The sequence below is a fragment of the Coregonus clupeaformis genome, chromosome 23 (genome assembly GCF_020615455.1).
Source record: "Coregonus clupeaformis isolate EN_2021a chromosome 23, ASM2061545v1, whole genome shotgun sequence".
In the NCBI taxonomy this organism is placed as follows: domain Eukaryota; kingdom Metazoa; phylum Chordata; class Actinopteri; order Salmoniformes; family Salmonidae; genus Coregonus; species Coregonus clupeaformis.
Window position 1 is genome coordinate 55,849,535 of NC_059214.1, and position 26,436 is coordinate 55,875,970.

Genomic DNA, 26,436 nt, shown 5'->3' on the forward strand with positions numbered 1-26,436 from the left:
CTGGATTGCTGAAGCTATGTATTGGCCATTGAGAGGCTTTGAGCCACCGGTCGGCCATATTGCCACTCCCTAGTAAGAGCAGTCCTCCATGGGAATTAATGGAATTCTACGGTATTTCAATTAAATGTTTCAAGGACAAAATTACATGTATTGAAGTATTTATTTGTTGTTGTAGTGGGGACGGCAACATCAGTAAAAAAAAAAAAAAATACTTGAAGGAAAAAATGTTTTTATATATTTTAAATGTTTTATGTTTAGCTCACATCATTTAATTTAAAAGTATACATGAAGTTGGTGGCTCCAATACAGCACCCCCTGTTGGTCATCCAGGGTATATACACATCATTGGGCATAACGCTATATATTATTGCATCCCTTTCCCATCTTTCACTGTCTGCCAGTATATATCTTGCAGCACAACACTGTCACCATTTCCTGAGCACAGCGAGTCCTTAAGAGACAGGGAGTGAAAGATAAAAGCTGGATGAACAAAAACCCGAAACAATAAAACTATTAATTTAACTGAGCACTGCAGAGAACACCGGAATAATTATCACTGAATTATCACAGTGAATTATTGTAATGTTTGTTTATGTGTCAATTAATCCCATAAGTGATTGGTTGCCAATTGGTGATTTGCCACGAAAATAAAATGTTATTCATTCATTCTTTCATTCATTCATTCATTCGTCAGTCATTCAGAATACTGACCTTTAGAAGAGACTGAAGGCTCAAGGTTCACTCTGACATGGGGCCCGCTCCTCTGCACAGGCTGATTGGTATTATACCAGCTAACAACATCATAGTTTATGACGTGGCACAAAACCATTTCTTGATGCAATGCAACTCCTGAGCAGGGGAACACAACCATGGCCTGCCAGTAAAGAGAAAGACAAAAAGAGGGGAGAGAGACAGAGACAGAGAGAGAGAGAGAGAGAGAGAGAGAGAGAGAGAGAGAGAGAGAGAGAGAGAGAGAGAGAGAGAGAGAGAGAGAGAGAGAGAGAGAGAGAGAGAGAGAGAGAGAGACAGAGAGAGAGAGAGACAGAGAGAGAGAGAGAGAGAGAGAGAGAGAGAGAGAGAGAGAGAGAGACAGAGAGAGAGAGAGAGAGAGAGAGAGAGAGAGAGAGAGCAGAGAGAGAGAGAGAGAGAGAGAGAGAGAGAGAGAGAGACAGACAGAGAGAGAGCGAGAGAGAGAGAGAGAGAGAGAGACAGAGACAGAGACAGAGACAGAGACAGAGACAGAGACAGAGACAGGGTTTTTGCCATTTACAGATTGGCTTGCAGAGGATCCATGTCTGGTTCTGGAAGAAAATACGAGTCTACGTGAGTATTAGGAGCTGACACAACGTTACTACGAAGCTAACTAGATCTATTCAGGATTTTCTAAAGCTAGCTTCACATTCCAACTCAGGCTTCATCAATGTCATAAGGGTGGACATTGATTAAACACCTGCTGCCAAATCAAGCCAGGCTTGTAACTGCACATAGAAGCATCAGTAGGGTATGGCAGGGTATGGCAGGGTATGGCAGTCCCATACCCTAGCTCAAAACCAAAAATTTAAAGTAGGCAAAAATAAAGTTGACTAAAATAATTATAATCCCAAATAAATTGCAACGGCTGTTTAGCATATTAGTTGCCTGGCTTTAGGACCATGCGGAGCATCACTCGGAGAGAAGCTGCCAGCTTGCGTCACCTTTTCTTTCACTTTTAGAAAGCATAGACAGTGGGAAACTTTGATGGGGTGGGGGCCACAAGAAATCTGAACTCATCATGAGGGGCCGCAGTTGCTTGCGGGTCTGCGTACCCAGATGTGCATAAAGCCTATTTCCTACAATTCTACTCATTTTGCCATAGGGGTGGAAAGAAACCTTTGCAGTTTTTAATATGATATCTGAACGAGACTGACTGACAAAATCAATGGGGGCCCCCCGGCCAGTAATTCGACCATGATTACTAAGTTTAGAAAGCTGGCCGCTAGACTAATTTACCAATCTAAAAAATGTTAGCTGACATGGGCTACATGAGTGACTGTCAGTGACTGACATGACAAGAGAAAAACCGCTGATGCACAAACCACATTTAGAAATTGCACCTTGTGTATTCTACTATTCTAACTCACAACAGGAAGTTGAGACCCCGACTGACTTTTCTGGGGAGGGGTAATTGATCTGAGGGGCTTCAGTTGCCCATCCCTGGTTTAGGCGCCGATTGCTTTAGAATTGAATGTCGACATTTGAAATCAGCCATATAAGCCTTGTTTTGAATCTGATAGCCAGGGGTTAATTGAATTGGTGACCATTGGAAACTATTTTATTGCTATTAAAATATAGGTTGTGATGGTTGTCGGCTTAACTAAGATTCCAAGATGGCGTAGCAGTGCGGTCGTGTATTGTGTTGTGTCCTCGTGTAAATAGACAGTTTTTTTTTTTTTTTTTTTTTTTTATATATTTCTCTATCTCACTTTCCATCCTTTAACTAAATATACTTTCCTGCAACCCGCCTCACGCAATGTGGAACGGATTATATTATTTCTATCAAGAACCTACGGCTGAAACTAGCCTGCTAGCCAGCTAACTAGCTACTTGCTATTAGCCACCGTTAGCGGTCTTCACCACCCTCCGTGGCCTGCACTACCAACCAGCCAGCTCTAGCCTGGACAATTATCGGCCAGTCTGCACAGCGTGCTATCGACCCAGAGCATTTAGGATTTTCTGCCGGAATCACTGAATCAATGGACCTTAACACCGGACCATCGCAACTAGCTAGCTGCAACCGAATGGCTGTTGTTGTTGGCTAATATCCACTTCCCGACGTACCAGTTAGCCTTGAGCTAGCCTCAAGCCAGGCCCATCTCCCGGCTATCTACCTCTCTGTCAACCGGACGGGACCTCCTAGTGTCGACACGGAGCCCCGCCGATCCATCACGACTGGTCTGCCGACGTAATCGTCTGATGCGGTTTCAACAGGCTTCCCATTGCGACGACCACGAAGATCCATCTGCTAGCCCCGGCCCGCTAGCACGCGCCATCAACAGCTGTGCCTCCTGCTCGCCTGTGCTTTAGCAGCCTACGATCTGCTCCCGGACGTACTAAGTGCTGTTCACTGGACCTTATGATCACTCAGCTACACAGCACTAGAAGACCAGTTCTTAAAGCCTTTAGCCGTATCCTTATTCAATTCCTTCTCCGTTCCTCTGGTGATGTAGAGGTTAACCCAGGACCTGTAGCCCCCAGTATCTCAACAGGCTTACCTGGTTAAATAAAGGTGAAATAAAACATTTAACAAATAAATAAACTGATATTTTTATTCAGTCGCCCAGTAGGTTTGTGCAATTTTGGTTTCATGTATTGGTATGAAAATAAACACAACTGAACAACTTGCTATATGGGATCCATTTCCCCAAAATACATGTCCTGTTTTTGGCTTCAAAGACAATAACAAATTGTTATTAACAATTGTATGTTATAACAAATGTGCATTGTCATGCAGTGACAGAATGATAATTGAGATGCATTGAGTGCAAATCATGAACGATGATTTAGTTGGGTAACTTTTTAACTTCTTGATGTAGACCTTCATCATCATCATCCTCTGCCTGCATCCCCAATCCCTAATCTGTAGTCATCATCATCCTATCTACCTTCCTCCGGTATAAATCCATTCAACCTCTATCAGTCTTGCTGGTCCATCATTCCTGAATTAAAATGAGATATTCTAACAGATCAATCTCGCTGGCAAAACGTCATTAAATAATGCTGAGTTATTTAGCTATAGTGTGGATGTACAGTAGGGCTGTTTTTTTTTTGTTAAATATAATGAGTACCCAGATAACTGCTACGACAGGACAATGACCCAAAACACACATCCAGGCTGTGTAAGGGCTATTTAACCAAGGAGAGTGATGGAGTGCTGCATCAGATGACCTGGCCTCCACAATCACCCGACCTCAACCCAATTGAGATGGTTTGGGATGAGTTGGACCGCAGAGTGAAGGAAAAGCAGTCAACAAGTGTTCAGCATATGTGGGAACTCCTTCAAGACTGTTGGAAAAGCATTCCTCGTGAAGCTGGTTGAGAGAATGCCAAGAGTGTGCAAAGCTGTCATCAAGGCAAAGGGTGGCTACTTTGAAGAATCTCAAATATAAAATATACACTGCTCAAAAAAATAAAGGGAACACTTAAACAACACAATGTAACTCCAAGTCAATCACACTTCTGTGAAATCAAACTGTCCATTTACATTTACATTTACGTCATTTAGCAGACGCTCTTATCCAGAGCGACTTACAAATTGGTGCATTCACCCTATAGCCAGTGGGATAACCACTTTACAATTATATATATATACATATATATATATTTTTTTTTAGGGGGGGGGGGGTAGAAGGATTACTTTATCCTATCCCAGGTATTCCTTAAAGAGGTGGGGTTTCAAATGTCTCCGGAAGGTGGTGAGTGACTCCGCTGTCCTGGCGTCGTGAGGGAGCTTGTTCCACCATTGGGGTGCCAGAGCAGCGAACAGTTTTGACTGGGCTGAGCGGAAACTATGCTTCCGCAGAGGAAGGGGAGCCAGCAGGCCAGAGGTGGATGAACGCAATGCCCTCGTTTGGGTGTAGGGACTGATCAGAGCCTGAAGGTATGGAGGTGCCGTTCCCCTCACAGCTCCATAGGCAAGCACCATGGTCTTGTAACAGATGCGAGCTTCAACTGGAAGCGTCCACTTAGGAAGCAACACTGATTGACAATACATTTCACATGCTGTTGTGCATGCTGTTGTGCAAATGGTATAGACAACAGGTGGAAATTATAGGCATTTAGCAAGACACCCCCAATAAAGGAATGGTTCTGCAGGTGGTGACCACAGACCACTTCTCAGTTCCTATGCTTCCTGGCTGATGTTTTGGTCACTTTTGAATGCTGGCGGTGCTTTCACTCTAGTGGTAGCATGAGACGGAGTCTACAACCCACACAAGTGGCTCAAGTAGTGCAGCTCATCCAGGATGGCACATCAATGCGAGCTGTGGCAAGAAGGTTTGCTGTGTCTGTCAGCGTAGTGTCCAGAGCATGGAGGCGCTACCAGGAGACAGGCTAGTACATCAGGAGACGTGGAGGAGGCCGTAGGAGTGCAACAACCCAGCAGCAGGACCGCTACCTCCGCCTTTGTGCAAGGAGGAGCAGGAGGAGCACTGCCAGAGCCCTGCAAAATGACCTCCAGCAGGCCACAAATGTGCATGTGTCTGCTCAAACGGTCAGAAACAGACTCCATGAGGGTGGTATGAGGGCCCGACGTCCACAGGTGGGGGTTGTGCTTACAGCCCAACACCGTGCAGGACGTTTGGCATTTGCCAGAGAACACCAAGATTGGCAAATTCGCCACTGGCGCCCTGTGCTCTTCACAGATGAAAGCAGGTTCACACTGAGCACGTGACAGACGTGACAGAGTCTGGAGACGCCGTGGAGAACGTTCTGCTGCCTGCAACATCCTCCAGCATGACCGGTTTGCCGGTGGGTCAGTCATGGTGTGGGGTGGCATTTCTTTGGGGGGCCGCACAGCCCTCCATGTGCTCGCCAGAAGTAGCCTGACTGCCATTAGGTACCGAGATGAGATCCTCAGACCCCTTGTGAGACCATATGCTGGTGTAACGATCCCGGCAGTCTGAGTCGGGTCCTGTCTGTGGACTAGTTTTTCTGCTCGTGATCTCCAGTTTCCCGAGGGTTCTGGAACGCTCCGGGGAGCTCTCTTGATTTCCGCACCTGCATCCCATCAGCAATCTGCACACCTGGTCCTGATCATCACCCTTCTTAGGCTCTGGCCTAACATCCATTCCCTGCCGGATCGTTAGCCATGAACAGTATGTTTGTCAGTGTATCAGCCTTGGAGTTTCTAGCATTAGTTTTGTTGTTTTGCACCTGGTTGGCTTGCCGTGTACTTACCTCCGTTTTGTTTCTATCTGCAGTCAATCTCCCGGAACCTTCACCCAACCCCTGCCTGGTTGTCGGCGGCTGCCGAGCCATTCTTGGATCTACCACTGCACCTCCACCAACTCATCTCCACCGTCCGCTCTGTCCCCTGGATTATTCTACATCATTTTTTGAAGCTGTTAAATAAATACTCACCTTCGTTTCAACTCACCTTGTCCTGGTCTGCTTCTGGGTTCTGGCTTAGTAAACCGTGACAGAACGATCCGGCCAGTAATGAACCCAGCGGACCTGGACTCTGTTCGCCATGCCATTACCCATCAGGAGAAGATGTTGGGCCATCATAGCACGGAGCTACAGGAGATCGCGTTGGCAGTTCGGAACCTTTCTACCGGTCTGACGGAGGTCCAGAACCAGCGCAAGTTTCCGGTGGAGGATCCACTACCGGTTTCACCCATCCCGCCTGCCGCGTCTGGAGCGGTGTCCTTCCGTGAGCCCAAGGTTCCGACGCCGGATAAATATGAGGGGGAGCTGGGAAGATGCCGTTCTTTCCTCATGCAGTGTGGGTTAGTGTTCGATCTACAGCCCTACTCTTATGCCACAGACAAGGCTAGGATAGCCTTTGTGATTGAGTTGCTGCGTGGTCGAGCGCTGGAGTGGGCTTCAGCCGTTTGGGAACGACAAGACCCCTGCATGGCTTCATACCCGGGGTTCACGGCCGAGATGAGGAAGCTCTTCGACCATTCCGTCCGAGGGAGGGACGCAGCTAGGCGCCTGTTTTCGCTTCACCAAGGAACTTCTAGCGTGGCCGACTTCGTGATCGAGTTCAAGACGTTGGCTGTGGAGAGTGGGTGGAATGAGGAGTCTCTGCAAGCGGCCTTTTACCAGGGTCTGTCGGAGCAGCTCAAGGATGAGTTGATCTCCTATCCGGAGCCTAGTGACCTGGACAGCTTGGTAGCCTTGTCTATCCGGGTGGATAATCGAGTCCGAGAGCGAAGGAGGGAGAAGCAATGGGGTCCGTCCAATCGATCAGCTTCTCAGGTTCCAGTCGGGTCGGGATTGGACCAGAATACGTCGATCATCGTCCACCACACAGGATTAGTGGAGAGGTCCTGTCTCCCGATTCTGAACCAATGCAAGTAGGGCGGCACGGGTTAACCAAGGAGGAACGCCAACTCAGACGTAGGACTAACTGTTGCCTCTACTGTGGTGGTTCGGGACATTACCTCGCCACCTGTTCCCGGCGGTCGTCAAACTGCGCGGCTCGCTAAAGTTGGGAGGACTTTTAGCGAGCCAGTTTCGACCTCTCAATACCTCTGTCAGACCCCGTTTCCCGGCTACCCTTGTGAACAGGAATCAGAGCTTAGCGATTAACGCTTTTATCGATTCAGGTGCCGATGGAAGCTTTCTTGATGCCGAGTTGGTGGAACAGCTGGGGCTTTCCAAGGAGCAATTGCCGGAAGCCATTGAAGCGACCACTCTGAACGGCAGTAGTCTGGCACGTATCACGATGAGGACTGAACCGGTTAAGATGCTGTTGTCGGGGAATCATTCGGAGATGATTTCATTCTTCATTCTGCCGTCTTCCCATGTTCCTCTGGTCCTTGGATACCCCTGGCTGAAGGAACACAATCCCACGTTCGATTGGGTGACGGGCAAGGTAACGAGTTGGAGCCTTGATTGTCATGCTAACTGTCTCAAGACTGCCTGTCCCCATTCGGTTCCCAGTCAGGTGATTGAGGCTAAACCCCCAGATTTGTCCCTGGTTCCCGAGACATATCACGATTTGGGGAAGTGTTCAGTAAGCAGAAGGCTCTGTCACTCCCTCCCCACCGACCATATGATTGTGCCATCAACCTGTTCCCTGGAGCTGTCTACCCCAAGGGAAGGTTATACAGTATCTCCCGCCCTGAACGTGAGGCTTTGGAGACCTACATCAAGGAGTCCCTAGCTGCTGGTCTCGTTCGTCCCTCGTCATCACCCCTGGGGCAGGATTCTTCTTTGTGGGTAAGAAGGATGGCTCTCTTCGACCGTGTATTGATTATCGGGGGTTGAATGACATCACGGTCAAGAACAAGTATCCCCTGCCCTTGATGAGTTCTGCCTTCGACTCCTTACAGGGTGCTACGGTGTTCACCAAGCTAGACCCTACGCAATGCGTATCACATGGTCCGGATCAGAGAGGGAGACGAGTGGTTGACGGGGTTTCAATACACCGATGGGTCACCTCGAGTATCAGGTGATGCCGTTTGGACTGACCAATGCTCCAGCGGTATTCCAGAGTATGGTGAACGACGTCCTGAGAGATATGATCGGTCTCTTTGTGTTTGTTTACCTGGATGACATTCTGATCTTCTCGAAGGAACCTTCCGACCACGTCCAGCATGTCCGGCAGGTTCTGCAGCGATTGTTGGAGAATCGCCTGTTCGTGAAGGCCGAGAAGTGCGAGTTTCACGCCCACACGACATCCTTTCTCGGGTACATCATCTCCAGGGGAGAGATTAGGATGGACCAGGAGAAGGTTAGAGCGGTTCTGGAATGGGCCCAGCCCGGTACGAGATTGCAGCTCCAGAGATTTTTGGGGTTTGCGAATTTCTACCGCAGATTCATCCGGGATTACAGCCGTGTGGCCGCTCCGTTAACGGCCTTGACTTCCAGTATCAGGAGCTTCAAGTGGAATCCGGAGGCGGATCGAGCGTTTCTGGATTTGAAGAGGCGATTCACCAACGCACCGATTCTCTCTCAACCGGACACGGCCCGTCAGTTCGTCGTTGAAGTGGACGCGTCCGATGTGGGAGTTGGCGCCATCCTGTCGCAGCGATGCTCCACGGACAGTAAACTCCATCCCTGCGCCTACTACTCTCGTCGCCTTTCGCCTGCGGAGAGGAATTACGATGTGGGTAACCGGGAGCTTCTCGCGGTGAAACTTGCCTTGGAGGAGTGGCGCCACTGGTTGGAGGGGGCGGAGCAGCCGTTTATTGTCTGGACTGACCACAAGAATCTTGCTTACGTGCAATCGGCTAGACGTCTCAACTCCCGTCAGGCCAGGTGGTCGTTGTTTTTCGGACGATTCAATTTTTCCCTGACGTTCCGACCTGGATCTAAGAACGGCAAGGCGGACGCCTTGTCTCGGATGTTCTCCAAGACGGAGGAGAGTGGGTCCAAGACCGAGACAATTCTTCCCCGGAACTGCGTCGTGGGAGCTGTTAGGTGGAAGATTGAGGAGGAGGTGATGGCGGCTCTTCGGACGCAGCCCGGTCCCGGTAACGGTCCACCCGGTCGGTTGTTTGTGCCTGAGTCGGTTCGTCCCGCGGTCCTCAAATGGTCCCACGCCAGCAAGATGGCTTGTCACCCTGGCGTGGCTCGGACGATGGCGTTTCTTCGCAGACGTTTTTGGTGGCCTGCCATGGCCGAGGATACTCGGGGTTATGTTGCTGCCTGTCCAGTGTGTGCGCAGAATAAGAGTACCAATCGGCCCAGCTCTGGACTACTTCACCCCCTTCCTATTCCCCGCGACCATGGTCGCATCTGGCCCTGGACTTTGTCACTGGGTTGCCCGCTTCTGAGGGGAACACGGTCGTTCTGACTATCGTGGACAGATTCAGCAAGTTCGCCCACTTTGTGCCAATTGCCAAGCTTCCCTCTGCCTCGGAGACGTCCGAGATCCTGGTTAGGGAGGTTTTCAGGGTCCACGGGTTGCCCAGTGATATCGTTTCCGACCGTGGCCCTCAGTTTACCTCTGCTGTCTGGAAGTCCTTCTGTTTGGCCATTGGAGCTACAGTCAGTCTCACATCTGGTTTTCACCCCCAATCTAATGGTCAGGCGGAGAGAGCCAACCAGAAGATGGAATCCACGCTACGCTGCCTGGCCTCTTCCAACCCCACCTCCTGGGTCTCTCAGTTGCCTTGGGTTGAGTATGCCCACAATACTCTCCCCTACATCTGCCACTGGGATGTCTCCCTTCCAGTGCCTGTATGGCTACCAACCTCCCTTGTTCCCTTCTCAGGAGAAGGAGCTCTCAGTGCCTTCTGTTCAGGCCCATATTCGTCGTTGCCACCGGACCTGGCATCGGGCCAGAAAGGCACTCCTTAGAGTTTCGGACCGGTATCAGCTCCAGGCGAATCGTCGCCGGATCCCCGCTCCCACCTACACCATCGGAGATAGGGTCTGGTTGGCCACACGGGATCTTCCTTTACGGACTGAGTCTAGGAAGTTGTTACCGAAGTTCATTGGTCCGTTTGTGGTGGAGAAGGTGATCAATCCGGTGGCAGTTCGACTCAAACTCCCGAGGACGCTCAGAGTCCATCCCACCTTTCATGTCTCCTGCCTCAAGCCTGTTTTCCTCAGTCCTCTGTTGCCTCCTCCGCCTCCTCCTCCTCCTCCTCGGATGATCGGAGGTGGTCCTGCCTACACGGTGCGACGCATCATGGATTCCAGACGGCGGGGCGGGGTTTCCAGTATCTCGTGGACTGGGAGGGGTATGGTCCTGAAGAGAGGAGTTGGATTCCGCGGCGACAGATCCTAGATGCTGACCTCATCAGTGACTTCTACCGCCTCCATCCTGGCGCTCCGGGAGTCCGCCCGGTGGCGTTCGTCGGAGGGGGGTACTGTAACGATCCCGGCAGTCTGAGTCGGGTCCTGTCTGTGGACTAGTTTTTCTGCTCGTGATCTCCAGTTTCCCGAGGGTTCTGGAACGCTCCGGGGAGCTCTCTTGATTTCCGCACCTGCATCCCATCAGCAATCTGCACACCTGGTCCTGATCATCACCCTTCTTAGGCTCTGGCCTAACATCCATTCCCTGCCGGATCGGTTAGCCATGAACAGTATGTTTGTCAGTGTATCAGCCTTGGAGTTTCTAGCATTAGTTTTGTTGTTTTGCACCTGGTTGGCTTGCCGTGTACTTACCTCCGTTTTGTTTCTATCTGCAGTCAATCTCCCGGAACCTTCACCCAACCCCTGCCTGGTTGTCGGCGGCTGCCGAGCCATTCTTGGATCTACCACTGCACCTCCACCAACTCATCTCCACCGTCCGCTCTGTCCCCTGGATTATTCTACATCATTTTTTGAAGCTGTTAAATAAATACTCACCTTCGTTTCAACTCACCTTGTCCTGGTCTGCTTCTGGGTTCTGGCTTAGTAAACCGTGACAGCTGGTGCGGTTGGCCCTGGGTTCCTCCTAATGCAAGACAATGCTAGACCTCATGTGGCTGGAGTGTGTCAGCAGTTCCTGCAAGAGGAAGGCATTGATGCTATGGACTGGCCCGCCCGTTCCCCAGACCTGAATCCAATTGAGCACATCTGGGACATCATGTCTCGCTCCATCCACCAACGCCACGTTGCACCACAGACTGTCCAGGAGTTGACGGATGCTTTAGTCCAGGTCTGGGAGGAGATCCCTCAGGAGACCATCCGCCACCTCATCAGGAGCATGCCCAGGCGTTGTAGGGAGGTCATACAGGCACGTGGAGGCCACACACACTACTGAGCCTCATTTTGACTTGTTTTAAGGACATTACATCAAAGTTGGATCAGCCTGTAGTGTGGTTTTCCAATTTAGTTTTGAGGGTGACTCCAAATCCAGACCTCCATGGGTTGATAAATTTGATTTCCATTGATAATTTTTGTGTGATTTTGTTGTCAGCACATTCAACTATGTAAAGAAAAAAGTATTTAATAAGATTATTTCATTCATTCAGATCTAGGATGTGTTATTTTAGTGTTCCCTTAATTTTTTTGAGCAGTGTATTTTGATTTGTTTAACACTTTTTTTTGTTTACTACTTGATTCCATATGTGTTATTTCATTAGTTTTTATGTCTTCACTATTATTGTACAATGTAGAAAATAGTAAAAATAAAGAAATACCCTAGAATGAGTAGGTGTGTCCAAACTTTTGACTGGTACTGTATATATACCCCTCGCGGATCCACATGGGATGAATCCTACAGAAGCGTATTATTGCCAACTGATAATTTTTTTAGATTAGTTGAATAAATTACTGAATAAAATTGAAATATTTTGAAAATAGTGGAAATAATATATAAGATTTAGAGAATAAAGTCAGGCGGGCTCACGTCTCAGCCAGCGGCTGGCAATATTGAGGAGCCAATGAGCTGCAGGGATATAAAGGCCTATGAACTCTTATGATAGGTTAAGCTAAAAACCAAATGCTATAACAACCAATGGTAGTATTGATGATTTCAGCCATTATGTGGTGTGAATGGAAGTTTAGGGTAATGGTAATTTTTGATTGAGCCAACGTTTACCGCGAATGCAGTCTGCGCTAACGCGGGAACATTGGCTTAAACTTTCTATCGCTCTGTAGCGCAGCTCTTCAGCGCAGCTCTTCAGCAATACGGATTGAATCCAGCCTTTACACAACTAACATAAACCCAGATTAGGCTGCATTACACATTACATTACGCATTGATAGTGTCCAAGCAAAGGCATTAATGGGCATATTCTTTAAGAAGTGTGGTGATCACAGACATTGATCTGAAAAATAATTATCAGTTGGCTGTGTTTACACAGGCAGCCCAATTGTGATCTTTTGCCCAGTTATTGGCAAAAGAGCTGATCTGATTGGTCAAAAGACCAATTAGTGGAAAAATAATCAGAATTGGGCTGGCGGTGTAAACGCAGGACCTGCTCTTCCATAGAATCCTAATCCTAACATGCATTTTGCAGTGAATTGTAAAGGCTATTAAGTTTTAGTATATTATTAGCTGCTACTGTGAAGTGATCTTGTGAAGCCATTTGACCATGGATTCACCAATGTGCCTCGTCGAAAATGTTGACGGAGAGCGTCGTGCTCTCAGAGACCATCAAAGGGACTGAAACAGCAAGTCGTAGTGGTGGCCGTGGTCAGGCCACCTCATAAGCACAGGTCTACCTCATAAACACAGTCGTACATCCTAAACACGGTCTTACATCCTAAACACAGTCTTACATCCTAAACACAGTTTTACATCCTAAACACAGTCTTACATCCTAAACACAGTCTTACATCCTAAACACAGTCTTACCTGTGAAAAGGTGAGACAGACCGACTGATGCTGAGAGACAAATATATCTGATTGGTTTGGAGATCATCTGTGCCTTTATAAATGTCCTCATGAATTATCTTGAATTGAATTCTTCAAATGGTCAATTTGAACAAAAATATAAAGGCAACATGTAAAGTGTTAGTCCCGTGTTTCATGAGCTGAAATAAAATATCCCAGAAATGTTCCATACATCCCTGTTAGTGAGCATTTCTCCTTTGCCAAGATAATCCATCCACCTGACAGGTTTGACATATCAAGAAGCTGATTAAACAGCACGATCATTACACAGGTGCACCTTGTGCTGGGGACAATAAAAGGCCACTCTAAAATGTTCAGTTTTGTCACACAACACAATGCCAGAGATGTCTCAAGTTTTGAGGGAGCGTGCAATTGGCATGCTGGCTGCAGGAATGTCTACCAGAGCTGTTGCCTGAGAAATGAATGTTGTGGATTCGGCTATTACGGATTCAGCTATATTCGGCTATTTCAGCCACACCCGTTGCTGACAGGTATATACAATTGAGTGCACAGCCATGCAATCTCCATAGACAAACATTGGCAGTAGAATGGCCCGTACTGAAGAGCTCAGTGACTTTCAACGTGGCACCGTCATAAGACGCCACCTTTCCAACAAGTCAGTTCGTCAAATTTCTGCCCTGCTAGAGCTGCCCCGGTCAACTGTAAGTGCTGTTATTGTGAAGTGGAAACGTCTAGGAGCAACAACGGCTCAGCTCGGCCTTCCCAATGTGAATTTGGTCGGGTTGGCCAAAAAGTTACACATTGCCACTTTAAATACAAGCGTTCTTGTAGAAAAAAAAAAAACAAGGGTAATCTGTTAAAGTAAATCTATCAAGGTTAAAGACCAACAGGTTGGGTGGTCTCACTCTTCCATATTTTTTTTTACTATGCATAGAAGGCAGAGTTCCAGATAAAATACATGTTTGCTTGTTTTTCATTTGTGTTGTTAACATTTTGGGAGCAATGTTTTGGTCCAAGTATGAAAAATATAAATGCAGTATAAAGTAAATGTAAAAATACATCTTTTTTAATTGTGTCAGTGATATAAGTATAATAAAATAGGTACTCAAACCATGAATATGTAAAAACAAGGAGGCCAATATACTAAAATATACTAAAATATACTAAAATATACTAAAATATACTAAAATATACTTTAATCCATGCTTGAAAGAATAACAGAATGTGCAAGTGCTAAACGAAAAAAGGAACATACATTTTGGCTTCTATTGGGGTTCCTCAGTGCTGTTCAAACTCATTGAGGAGGTAACTGTCATAAAATAACTGTCAAAAAGAACTGTCATATTAAAATAGAATTACTGTAGCTTACCTCAACTGATGAAATCGTAGTAAACCTCTATGTCACATTATCATTAAATTCACAAAGTAAGCTTCCCAAGTCATAAATGCTGTTTAAAAGAAAAGATACATCTGGCATCATCAATCATGGTGTGTGTCCCGTGTATTTCAGTTGGTAGAGCATGGCACTTGCAACTGCCAGGGTTGTGGGTTTGATTCCCACGGGGGCAGTATGAAAAAAATATATATATATATATGCGCTCACTAACTGTAAGTCGCTCTGGATAAGAGCTTCTGCTAAAATATAAAATGTAAATGGTGCTTTAGAAAGACAAGTTGGAAATCAACACTTTGCTACAGTATAACTGGAGGAAGGATAATAGATGTTCACCATTATGGTTCTTAGTTATGAGACCTAAGAAATCCTCAACAACTTCTGTGACTTTCCTTTTCCATTGAGCTGTGTATTACAGTATGACAAGGTCTCTGTCTGTCTCTACCGTGGCCAAAAGACCGGATAAACCTGTTCAGAACACGTGTCATGGAAGATGTAGATATGGCTGCGTCCTACAACATCATAAAAGGAGAGCTGCCCCTCCTCAATGTCACAGTAGACCCCAATCTTCCTGAGATGCTCTGGCGTCCTGATATCAAGAGCTGGAGCCATTAGAGCCTTCAGCCCATTGGACCTGCATCCGAAGCGTCCATTAACCTGTTGATGTGTTCAGATGAATGAAGCCGCCTCTTGGTGCAGACTCCCTATCCTCCAGTCTCCTCCCAGTAATCCTCCAGTCTCCTCCCAGTAATCCTCCAGTCTCCTCCCAGTAATCATTCAGTCTCCTCCCAGTAATCATCCAGTCTCCTCCCAGTAATCCTCCAGTCTCCTCCCAGTAATCCTCCAGTCTCCTCCCAGTAATCCTCCAGTCTCCTCCCAGTAATCCTCCAGTCTCCTCCCAGTAATCATCCAGTCTCCTCCCAGTAATCCTCCAGTCTCCTCCCAGTAATCATCCAGTCTCCTCCCAGTAATCCTCCAGTCTCCTCCCAGTAATCATCCAGTCACCTCCCAGTAATCCTCCAGTCTCCTCCCAGTAATCCTCCAGTCTCCTCCCAGTAATCCTCCAGTCTCCTCCCAGTAATCCTCCAGTCTCTTCCCAGTAATCCTCCAGTCTCCTCCCAGTAATCCTCCAGTCTCCTCCCAGTAATCCTCCAGTCTCCTCCCAGTAATCATCCAGTCTCCTCCCAGTAATCCTCCAGTCTCCTCCCAGTAATCCTCCAGTCTCCTCCCAGTAATCCTCCAGTCTCCTCCCAGTAATCCTCCAGTCTCCTCCCAGTAATCCTCCAGTCTCCTCCCAGTAATCCTCCAGTCTCCTCCCACTAATCATCCAGTCTCCTCCCAGTAATCCTCCAGTCTCCTCCCAGTAATTCTGGGAGGAGACTATCATTGATGCCCCACGAGGTGAGATCTTGCATGGAGCCCCAGACCGAGGGTGATTGACCGTCATCTTGAACTTCTTCCATTTTCTAATAATTACGCCAACAGTTGTTGCCTTCTCACCAAGCTGCTTGCCTATTGTCCTGTAGCCCATCCCAGCCTTGTGCAGGTCTACAATTTTATCCCTGATGTCCTTACACAGCTCTCTGGTCTTGGCCATTGTGGAGAGGTTGGAGTCTGTTTGATTGAGTGTGTGGACAAGTGTCTTTTATACAGGTAACGAGTTCAAACAGGTGCAGTTAATACAGGTAATGAGTGGAGAACAGGAGGGCTTCTTAAAGAAAAACTAACAGGTCTGTGAGAGCCGGAATTCTTACTGGTTGGTAGGTGATCAAATACTTATGTCATGCAATAAAATGCAAATTAATTACTTAAAAATCATACAATGTGATTTTCTGGATTTTGTTTTAGATTCCGTCTCTCACAGTTGAAGTGTACCTATGATAAAAATTACAGACCTCTACATGCTTTATAAGTAGGAAAACCTGCAAAATCTGCAGTGTATCAAATACTTGTTCTCCCCACTGTACATGTTCCCCTCGACCCGTCTCGCTCTTTATCTGTTTTGAATGATAGCACTTTGCATGTGTCCTTTTACAATGCAACCTGATGCTTCCTAAATCCATTTCCAAACTGTAATGAAACGGACAAGACATTTTTTTACAACGCCCACTCTTTATCTTTCTCCTATTTTGATATTTATTTATTAAAATGTTCCAATGGGCGAACAGATGTTCCAATGCAAATGTTTGTTATACTGTATCGGCCTGTTCAATCTATACTGCTTCTGTTTCTGAATATATTATACAGTTGTATAGCATACTGGGTTAGCCTATTCAAATGCTATCCTACCTTTAATATCTTATGTATTTCTATGGGCAGTTATCTGATTATGTCAGATTATTATCATCCAGAGATGGAGACTGGCTTGTTTCCAAGGTGGTTTTCTGAGAGGGTCCATACACAGAAAACAGCTATTGAGAATTCTGTAGTGTTTCAATGACTTGATACTGAACATAGAATATCAACACAATACTCGCGATTAATTCAACAAAAAACCAAACCATTCAATCAATCATTTTGTAATAGTATTACATTTACCTTAAGAAAATTCAGTAGTCTTGTGATTGCCTGCAAGCAAAAATTAAATATGGTAGAAGTTCGTCAACACTGGACCTATTCTTCAATTAGATGCAGAGACAAGTTGAAGAGGAAGTTCAAACTGAGGTTGAGTTGCAGAGGATGTTGTGAAGCTCATAAAAAAAAACGGAAGTTGTTTCCATCCAAAGCAGAACAAGAAAAAAACTGTCCCCCGCCAACAGCGATTCAAAATAAAGGTCACGCACGCACGCACGCACACACACAGGCGCCCACACGCACTCACTGCGTGAATTGACTTGTTTGTTGTTTTTCTTACCTGTTGAAGGCTGAGATTACGCTTCCCAAATGGTTCTGAACAACAGTCATGGGGAAGAGGAACTTTTCCAAAAGATTTGCCAAAACTTCCAAAACTCTGGCCGTCACCAACATTGCAATTTTCTGTAAATGATCATACAAACCGATGAGCACAATGCCATTAAAAGCAGATCTCATTTGCTGCCAAAAAAACGGCAAACAACTGAATTCATGGTGAATTTCATAGCTTGTTGTATAGTCCAATAGGGTGGATATTTCAACTTTAATGGTGAGGTGTCACACGTTTGATTTGCAGTTTCAGCTATCCACATTTTTTAAAGATTAGACACAAATGCATCTTCACACTGACAGACAGAGAAAGCTTGTGAAAACAAGAACTGTACTTGCTGTTGGAATTACCCAAACAAAACAGAAATACTCCAAGACGTTTTCACACCAGAGGAGGCTCCTCAGAGGAGGAAGGGGAGGACCATCATACTCAATTAATTTCATAAAAAGTGAAATAGTGAAACATTAAAACGTTTTCATTTTTAAAGAAAACTATACTAAATATATTCATGTCACCAAATATCTGACTACAACACACTGTTTTACAATGAAGGTCTACAGTAGCCTCAACAGCACTCTGTAGGGTAGCATCATGGTGTAGCCGGAGGACAGCTAGCTTCCGTCCTCCTCTTGGTACATTGACTTCAATAAAAAACATAGGGTGCGTTAGTTTTAGTAGCTATGTTGACTATGATGTTAGCTAAGGTGACAACGATGTGGGCTGTGTGCAGCGGTTAGCGGTTATGGTATGAAGGTTTGGCATTGAGCATGTTTGGGATGCTCTGGATCAACGTGTACGACAGCGTGTTCCAGATCCCGCCAATATCCAGAAACTTCGCACAGCCATTGAAGAGGAGTTGGACAACATTCCACAGGCCACAATTAACAGCCTGATCAACTCTATACGAAGGTGATGTGTCGCGCTGCATGAGGCAAATGGTGGTCAAATATCACATTCAATTGTACATATCCACTGAATCACTGAAGCGCGGAAAAGTTGGTTCCTGTTTCAGTCACGTCTTTTATCATGTTTGTGTGGGTCAAATAAAAACACCCTAATGATTAGTTGACAAAAGAGCCTCCCACAATGCAGGTGATAGCTGCAGGATGAAGTTGGTGAAGAGCAACTGTGGAAATTTGCAGTCGACTACAGTCAAAACTTCATGACCTTTGATCACATTGTAAAGTTCATGCAGTGGTCATGTCGGACAATTTTTATCTCCCATAATGCAACCCACTTTGGAAGGCGCTGGAACGTGCCCCATCTCCCTTCATGTGGATCCGGCAGTCCTACATTTGACCTTCGACCTAAGCAGTACTTCTAAAAACAACCAAATAAGTTGGTTAACTATACAGGAAGTTCAGAGAGGACACTGACCTAAAATACTCAGCATTGAGATAGACGCATGCAGATACGTCTTTTTGTGATCATGAAGTTTAGGTTTTTCAGGTTACTTGTACTGTATCTATAAATGCTAAGTATGGACTCAGCTCACTGGCTTCTGTCTTTTGACTGAAAAGTGAAACTGAAAGCAAGCAGAAATACATTCTTTGCTTCATGATCACCCAACTACCTCATCCCCATATTGTTATTTATTTTGCTCATTTGCACCCCAGTATTTCTATTTATTTATTACCTTACCTCCATAAAAAACTTATTTTTTGACTTTATGTTTTGTTTTACCCCATATGTAACTCTGTGTTGTTGTTTTTATCACACTGATTTGCTTTATCTTGGCCAGGTCGCAGTTGTAAATGAGAACTTGTTCTCAACTGGCTTACCTGGTTAAATAAAGATTAAATTAAAAAATTAAAAAATCAGTTGAGGAACGTGGTTTCTGCTGGTTCCTCTTCAGTGTGACCAAAGTGCAGACAGTTTACCCACCTCCCTCTGATGGTAAAGCAGAAGTATTATAAAGCTCTTGTTCTATATGAAGATCCAGTTGTACTATTTTTTCCAGGCAAAATACCTGTTATTCTTTACTACAGTAACTAATATAACACTCAATGTGCATAAGAAAGTAATATGAGTAGTTGCAATAAAAAAAAAAAGCTATATCAACAACAAATCTCACTGTTAAATGTACATTTTATTCAATGCGAGCTGAAAACAAATTTATTTTAGTTGCTAGAGAGACCTGTACAATAAAGTGGGTGGTGGTGAGCTCTATGGAAGCCTAAAGCCAACTGAATGTGCACATTTAATTACATATACATACAGTGAGGGAAAAAAGTATTTGATCCCCTGCTGATTTTGTAAGTTTGCCCACTGACAAAGAAATGATCAGTCTATAATTTTAATGGTAGGTTTATTTAACAGAGAGAGACAGAATAACAACAACAAAATCCAGAAAAACATGTGTCAAAAATGTTATAAATTGATTTGCATTTTAATGAGGGAAATAAGTATTTGACCCCCTCTCAATCAGAAAGATTTCTGGCTCCCAGGTGTCTTTTATACAGGTAACAAGCTGAGATTAGGAGCACACTCTTAAAGGGAGTGCTCCTAATCTCAGCTTGTTACCTGTATAAAAGCACCTGTCCACAGAAGCAATCAATCAATCAGATTACAAACTCTCCACCATGGCCAAGACCAAAGAGCACTCCAAGGATGTCAGGGACAAGATTGTAGACCTACACAAGGCTGGAATGGGCTACAAGACCATCGCCAAGCAGCTTGGTGAGAAGGTGACAACAGTTGGTGCGATTATTCGCAAATGGAAGAAACACAAAGACCTGTCAATCTCCCTCGGCCTGGGGCTCTATGCAAGATCTCACCTCGTGGAGTTGCAATGATCATGAGAACGGTGAGGAATCAGCCCAGAACTACACGGGAGGATCTTGTCAATGATCTCAAGGCAGCTGGGACCATAGTCACCAAGAAAACAAATGGTAACACACTACGCCGTGAAGGACTGAAATCCTGCAGCGCCCGCAAGGTCCCCCTGCTCAAGAAAGCACATATACAGGACCGTCTGAAGTTTGCCAATTAACATCTGAATGATTCAGAGGAGAACTGGGTGAAAGTGTTGTGGTCAGATGAGACCAAAATCGAGCTCTTTGGCATCAACTCAACTCGCCGTGTTTGGAGGAGGAGGAATGCTGCCTATGACCCCAAGAATACCATCCCCACCGTCAAACATGGAGGTGGAAACATTATGCTTTGGGGGTGTTTTTCTGCTAAGGGGACAGGACAACTTCACCGCATCAAAGGGATGATGGACGGGGCCAAATCTTGGGTGAGAACCTCCTTCCCTCAGCCAGGGCATTGAAAATGGGTCGTGGATGGGTATTCCAGCATGACAATGACCCAAAACACACGGCCAAGGCAACAAAGGAGTGGCTCAAGAAGAAGCACATTAAGGTCCTGGAGTGGCCTAGCCAGTCTCCAGACCTTAATCCCATAGAAAATCTGTAGAGGGAGCTGAAGGTTCGAGTTGCCAAACGTCAGCCTCGAAACCTTAATGACTTGGAGAAGATCTGCAAAGAGGAGTGGGACAAAATCCCTCCTGAGATGTGTGCACACCTGGTGGCCAACTACAAGAAACGTCTGACCTCTGTGATTGCCAACAAGGGTTTTGCCACCAAGTACTAAGTCTTGTTTTGCAGAGGTGTCAAATACTTATTTCCCTCATTAAAATGCAAATAAATTTATAACATTTTTGACATGCGTTGTTCTGGATTTTTTTGTTGTTATTCTGTCTCTCACTGTTCAAATAAACCTACCATTAAAATTATAGACTGATCATGTCTTTGTCAGTGGGCAAACATACAAAATCAGCAGGGGATCAAATACTTTTTTCCCTCACTGTATATACAATACATATACATAGGTATGAAACTACAGAATAACCAGCTCTCTGTCTGTCTCAATGGTGTGAAAAAGGGGGTAAATCTTTTCAGATACATCAAAGTCGACATCAAAAGTGTAAATATGCCGCCTTTTCTCTGCGTCGTAGAAGGAGACCTGTCCCTCCTCTATGTCCAGATAGACCCCTACCCTCGAGGGTACAGACTGGTTCAGTTTAGTGACTGGTGAAGTTACAGCCATGAGCTGTCCAAGCTGCAGAAGCAGAGTCCAGTAACCTCTCTTTGGACTCAGGTCAACAAAGCCTTGTCGTGGTGCTGACTCTCTAACCACCCCTATCCTCCATTCTGCCTTGCCCCTGACCCCCACCTCCCAGTAATGCCTCCCTGAGTTAAAACCCGTTGTCCCCAGTACACACCACCAACCACTGTACATTTTGGGAGTCATTTCGTAGTGACCCCAGGGATTGTAGACACTCTCAATGATGGTGTCCATTTTCACTCTTTTCTTGTTTGGGGATAGTAGGAGACTTGGGTTGGCTGTTTTTTCATCCAGTGTGATCTTAGCTGCAAGGAGATAAATCAATTTCATTAAAAGGTCAAATTAAGTTAGAAATTAGAAAGACAGTGGCAGGAGAAACCTTGTTGTTTGTCACAGCTATCACAATATTGTTATGATGGTAATAAATAACGTATTTTGCATTGATGAGCAGCCTAGTTATTCGTGCAAGCAATTGAGTTGTTGTTCATACCAGAACACTGAAACTAGTCTTTGCATGTTATCTCATTTGAATAAAATTTGCATTGGAAATGAACCATACCGACCTGATGCTTTCAAAATCCATTTCCAAACTGTAATGAAACAGACAAGACATTTAGGATCACGTTAGCAGTGAAGATCTACAACAAGTATGTTTATAAAAAAAACAGACGTGAACTGTGGAATTTGACGTACCTGAGTCAGGAATGTGATTCAGTGTCACTAAGGGAAAAACAAAAACATATTAGATAAATGAACTGATTAAAATAATGTATGTGTTGACTTTTATTTATAACCACACACAGTGTTGACTTCTATAATAACCACACACAGTGTTGACTTCTATAATAACCACACACAGTGTTGACTTCTATAATAACCACACACAGTGGTAGCAGACAGTTACCTCTGCTTCTGGACCTTTGATTATTTCTGAGCCACTGCTTTGCAATGGAACCCTGTAAAAACAACAGCCATGTTATTCTACAGTTCAACAATGGAACCCTGTAAAAACAACAGCCATGTTATTCTACAGTTCAACAATGGAACCCTGTAAAAACAACAGCCATGTTATTCTACAGTTCGATTTTATTTAAATGTCACTCATCGAGACATGAAATATGTCTCTGTTTACAACTGACCTCCTGGGGCTGTTCCTGCAGCATGCTCCAGATGATGAAGTCCATGACAGGGAGCATGTTGGGTAGCTTCCCTCTCTTCCACTGTCTCTCCAGATCCTGCAGGACTGAACACACATCCTCTCCTAGACACACTGAGTCCTACAGAGACACAGAGACATGGGATGATATTGTAGGATGCTCTCCTTGTAATATGTATCATTGTAATGTTACAGAAAATTTTTTGTGGTTCTCTTTTTTGTTTTACGGCCTTCCTGTCACCTGTTCCATGCCGTCGAGTGTCCTGGCCCAGTTAGACAGGGTTTTGCTGGCCTCCTTCAGTTTCTGTTCCTTTGCCGGTATCTGTTGATCTAGAGGTTCCTCACTTCTCCTGTCTCTTGTGATTTCCCCAGCTGGTGTCTAGTGAAGAACAGGTCAGGTGGTTTAATTACAATCCTCTTTGTTTGCATTTCTCAACAGTAAATAATGTGTTACTTCCTCCAGAGTGACTGGCTGTCAACACTGTATGCACATGACGTGTACTTAGACTGCGTATTACATTTTAGTCATTTTAGCAGACGCTCTTATCCAGAGCGACTTACAGGAGCAATTAGGGTTAAGTGCCTTGCTCAAGGGAACATCAACAGATTTTTCACCTAGTCGGCTCAGGGATTAGAACCAGCAACCTTTCGGTTACTGGCACAACGCTCTTAACCACTAGAACCAGTGCCAGATGAACCTCTAGCGTATCGGGGCGGTTTCCCCAACACAGATTAATCTAAATCCTGGATCTCCATCTAATATATTTTTTTTTAGTCTAGGACTACGTTTATTCTGTTTGTGGTAACTGCCCCATGGTGTTGGTACCTGTCCAGTCTGTGGTGACTGGTTCAGTTCCTCAGCCCACTGCAGTATGAAGTCTTGACGCTCCTCTTGACAAGATCCATCCTCACACAGGAGGGATATGTTTCTGATCTGAGGAATGGTACAGGTACAACTGATTATGACTCATGACCAATGTAAGATAAGATATGGTCACATTCTTTCTCTTCACCATAATCAGACGGACTTACAGGAACTACCCAGCTCAGTTTAGCAGCAAGTTCTCTGATGATTAATTTAGACTCATCGAAGGTGAAATCATCTTTCTCTGTGTCAGTTCCCTAAAAGGAAAGAGGGAGAGTGACTGTGTGAGCTGAAAGGAGTCTGTGGCGGTCTAGTCCCCATCATTGGCTACTGCTGTTATATGTCTACTTTGTCTCAGCGGTAGACAATACTATGTATTTAATTCACCTTACCTTTACTTGTGCCAACAACTCAAGCGTTTTACGCATGAGGTATTCCTTCACCTTTGCAAACTGTTGAATAGAACGAAGTATGGACATTACAATGACTGTTGACGGTTTGAGAGCGAAAAGTGAAGTCAAAAGAATTTCAAAGAACATTTTATACTGTGGATGACTGGCATTGAAGAAACCGGTTTAATCACAATGCATTCCTGTCAAACACGTATATAATGGAGCTTGTCTGCATCTTTCCTTGATCATAATCTGTTTGACGTCTTAGATTGCTTCTAAAAATAATGTTTGGACTGTGGAATGTTGTCCAGAAACATGAAGGAATAATCTGAGTCCTGACTAATAGAAAAAAAAGAGCGTTCTGCATAGTGGAGCGCCTTCACAATATATTAAGGGTAATTTAAACCAACGTTATTAAGGGTCTTTTAAACCAACGTTATTAAGGGTCAAGTTTCAGTGACCTTCAGTGTGGTTCCTGTTTCGTCAGATGAGACCTTCGTGACCGAAACGTTGGTTTAAGTGACCCGTGTCAAGAAAAGTACAGCACACATCTGTCCGTTTAATCAAACGTGAAACTGAAACCTCAATTCCTGTTTCTGATAAGAGTTGTTTCCCAGAAACTACCCAGCACATATTGACATTGTGAGAGAACGTCTGAGCATCTAAAGCACGTCAAATCTTGGCTGTGGCACTTATCTATGACACAGACTAACAATACTCTCTGAGCTGAGAAGGAATGCACGTTCCAGTGCATGTAAAGGCAGTTAAAACAAAAAATGCAACCCACTTCAAGGGAATGCCTACCAGAAAATGATATTCTCTAAACATTTGAATATATTACCTTACGTAAGCTCATTACTGGTTTGGCGAAAGGTTGTGATGAACAGGTTCTGGGATTGTTCTCTTTTTTTTTGCCGATACTTCCAAAGCTACCGTAACTTCCACCAATTCGCTCTCTCTCTCTCTCTGCAACAATGACAAACAAAGAACTGTGAGTCCAGTGTAGAAGAAGTTATACATCTTGAAAATATGCACTTTGCACTCTGTTGTTCTATTTTTAGTAGCTATTTTATGAAGCAATAGCACTTCAGAAAATGTCTGTTATTGTTGCTGTAAATGTGAGAAGTTAAATTTCAACTTACCAGCTGTCTGTGAAGCCATCTTTGTACTATAATGATGCTCTAAAACCCAGTGAGAGTACCGAATGCAGAATCCTTCTTGTTGTTCATCACCATCCAGAGAATGAAGAACTTGTTTTGTTCATGGTTTGTTCAGTCTCACATACTCCTCCCTCTATCACTACCTCAACCAGTCTCAGAGACTCCTCCCTCTATCACTACCTCTAACCAGTCTCAGAGACTCCTCCCTCTATCACTACCTCTAACCAGTCTCAGAGACTCCTCCCTCTATCACTACCTCAACCAGTCTCACATACTCCTCCCTCTATCACTACCTCAACCAGTCTCAGAGACTCCTCCCTCTATCACTACCTCAACCAGTCTCAGAGACTCCTCCCTCTATCACTACCTCAACCAGTCTCAGAGACTCCTCCCTCTATCACTACTCCAACCAGTCTCAGAGACTCCTCCCTCTATCACTACTCCAACCAGTCTCAGAGACTCCTCCCTCTATCACTACTCCAACCAGTCTCAGAGACTCCTCCCTCTATCACTACTCCAACCAGTCTCAGAGACTCCACCCACTATCACTACTCCAACCAGTCTCAGAGACTCCACCCACTATCACTACTCCAACCAGTCTCAGAGACTCCACCCACTATCACTACTCCAACCAGTCTCAGAGACTCCACCCACTATCACTACCTCCAACCAGTCTCAGAGACTCCACCCACTATCACTACTCCAACCAGTCTCAGAGACTCCACCCACTATCACTACTCCAACCAGTCTCACAGACTCCACCCACTAGCACTACTCCAACCAGTCTCAGAGACTCTACCCGCTATCACTACCTCCAACCAGTCTCACAGACTCCACCCACTATCACTACCTCCAAACAGTCTCAGAGACTCCACCCACTAGCACTATTTCCAACCGTCTCAGAGACTCCACCCACTAGCACTACCTCCAACCAGTCTCAGAGACTCCACCCACTAGCACTATTTCCAACCAGTCTCAGAGACTCCACCCACTATCACTATTTCCAACCAGTCTCAGAGACTCCACCCACTATCACTATTTCCAACCAGTCTCAGAGACTCCACCCACTATTACTACCTCCAACCAGTCTCAGAGACTCCACCCGCTATCACTACCTCCAACCAGTCTCAGAGACTCCACCCACTAGCACTACTCCAACCAGTCTCAGAGACTCCACCCACTATCACTACCTCCAACCAGTCTCAGAGACTCCACCCACTATCACTACTCCAACCAGTCTCAGAGACTCCACCCACTAGCACTACTCCAACCAGTCTCAGAGACTCCACCCACTATCACTACCTCCAACCAGTCTCAGAGACTCCACCCGCTATCACTACCTCCAACCAGTCTCAGAGGGATGCAATTACTCAAATAATACTGCAGGTGGCAACAACAACTATACGTACATAGACATAACCTGGCTGCTTAATTATGACAAAACACCCGTTGAATATGACCGATGCCAGTAAATGTCGGCAAAAAAATGCGTAATTAAATTGTTGCCAGCAGCACATGTAACAGGGTTGAAATAGACATCCTTAGTTGTGTGAGTTT

General features: G+C 45.3%; 1 protein-coding gene across 1 annotated transcript; it reads right to left on the reverse strand.

The window, feature by feature from the left end:
- Window positions 1-20,986: 20,986 nt before the first annotated feature.
- Window positions 20,987-25,008, reverse strand: LOC121536182 (E3 ubiquitin-protein ligase TRIM21). Its single transcript, XM_041843457.2, has 11 exons — window positions 24,862-25,008; window positions 24,561-24,685; window positions 23,720-23,779; window positions 23,495-23,584; window positions 23,289-23,396; window positions 22,704-22,841; window positions 22,446-22,583; window positions 22,211-22,262; window positions 22,000-22,026; window positions 21,870-21,896; window positions 20,987-21,611 (listed from the first exon to the last, which is right to left on the reverse strand). The coding sequence occupies exons 1-11, from the start codon at window positions 24,878-24,880 to the stop codon at window positions 21,079-21,081; spliced, it is 1,317 nt and encodes a 438-aa protein (XP_041699391.1). The 5' UTR covers window positions 24,881-25,008; the 3' UTR covers window positions 20,987-21,078.
- Window positions 25,009-26,436: the final 1,428 nt, after the last annotated feature.

Bases quoted from the DNA above. Each gene is read 5' to 3' on its own strand.
- LOC121536182 (XM_041843457.2), bottom strand. The intron at 23,780-24,560 runs GTAATATATTCA...TCTATTCAACAG, and splicing joins CAGTAATGAGCTTACGTAAG to TTTGCAAAGGTGAAGGAATA. The intron at 23,585-23,719 runs GTAAGGTGAATT...CTTTCCTTTTAG, and splicing joins AGTTGTTGGCACAAGTAAAG to GGAACTGACACAGAGAAAGA.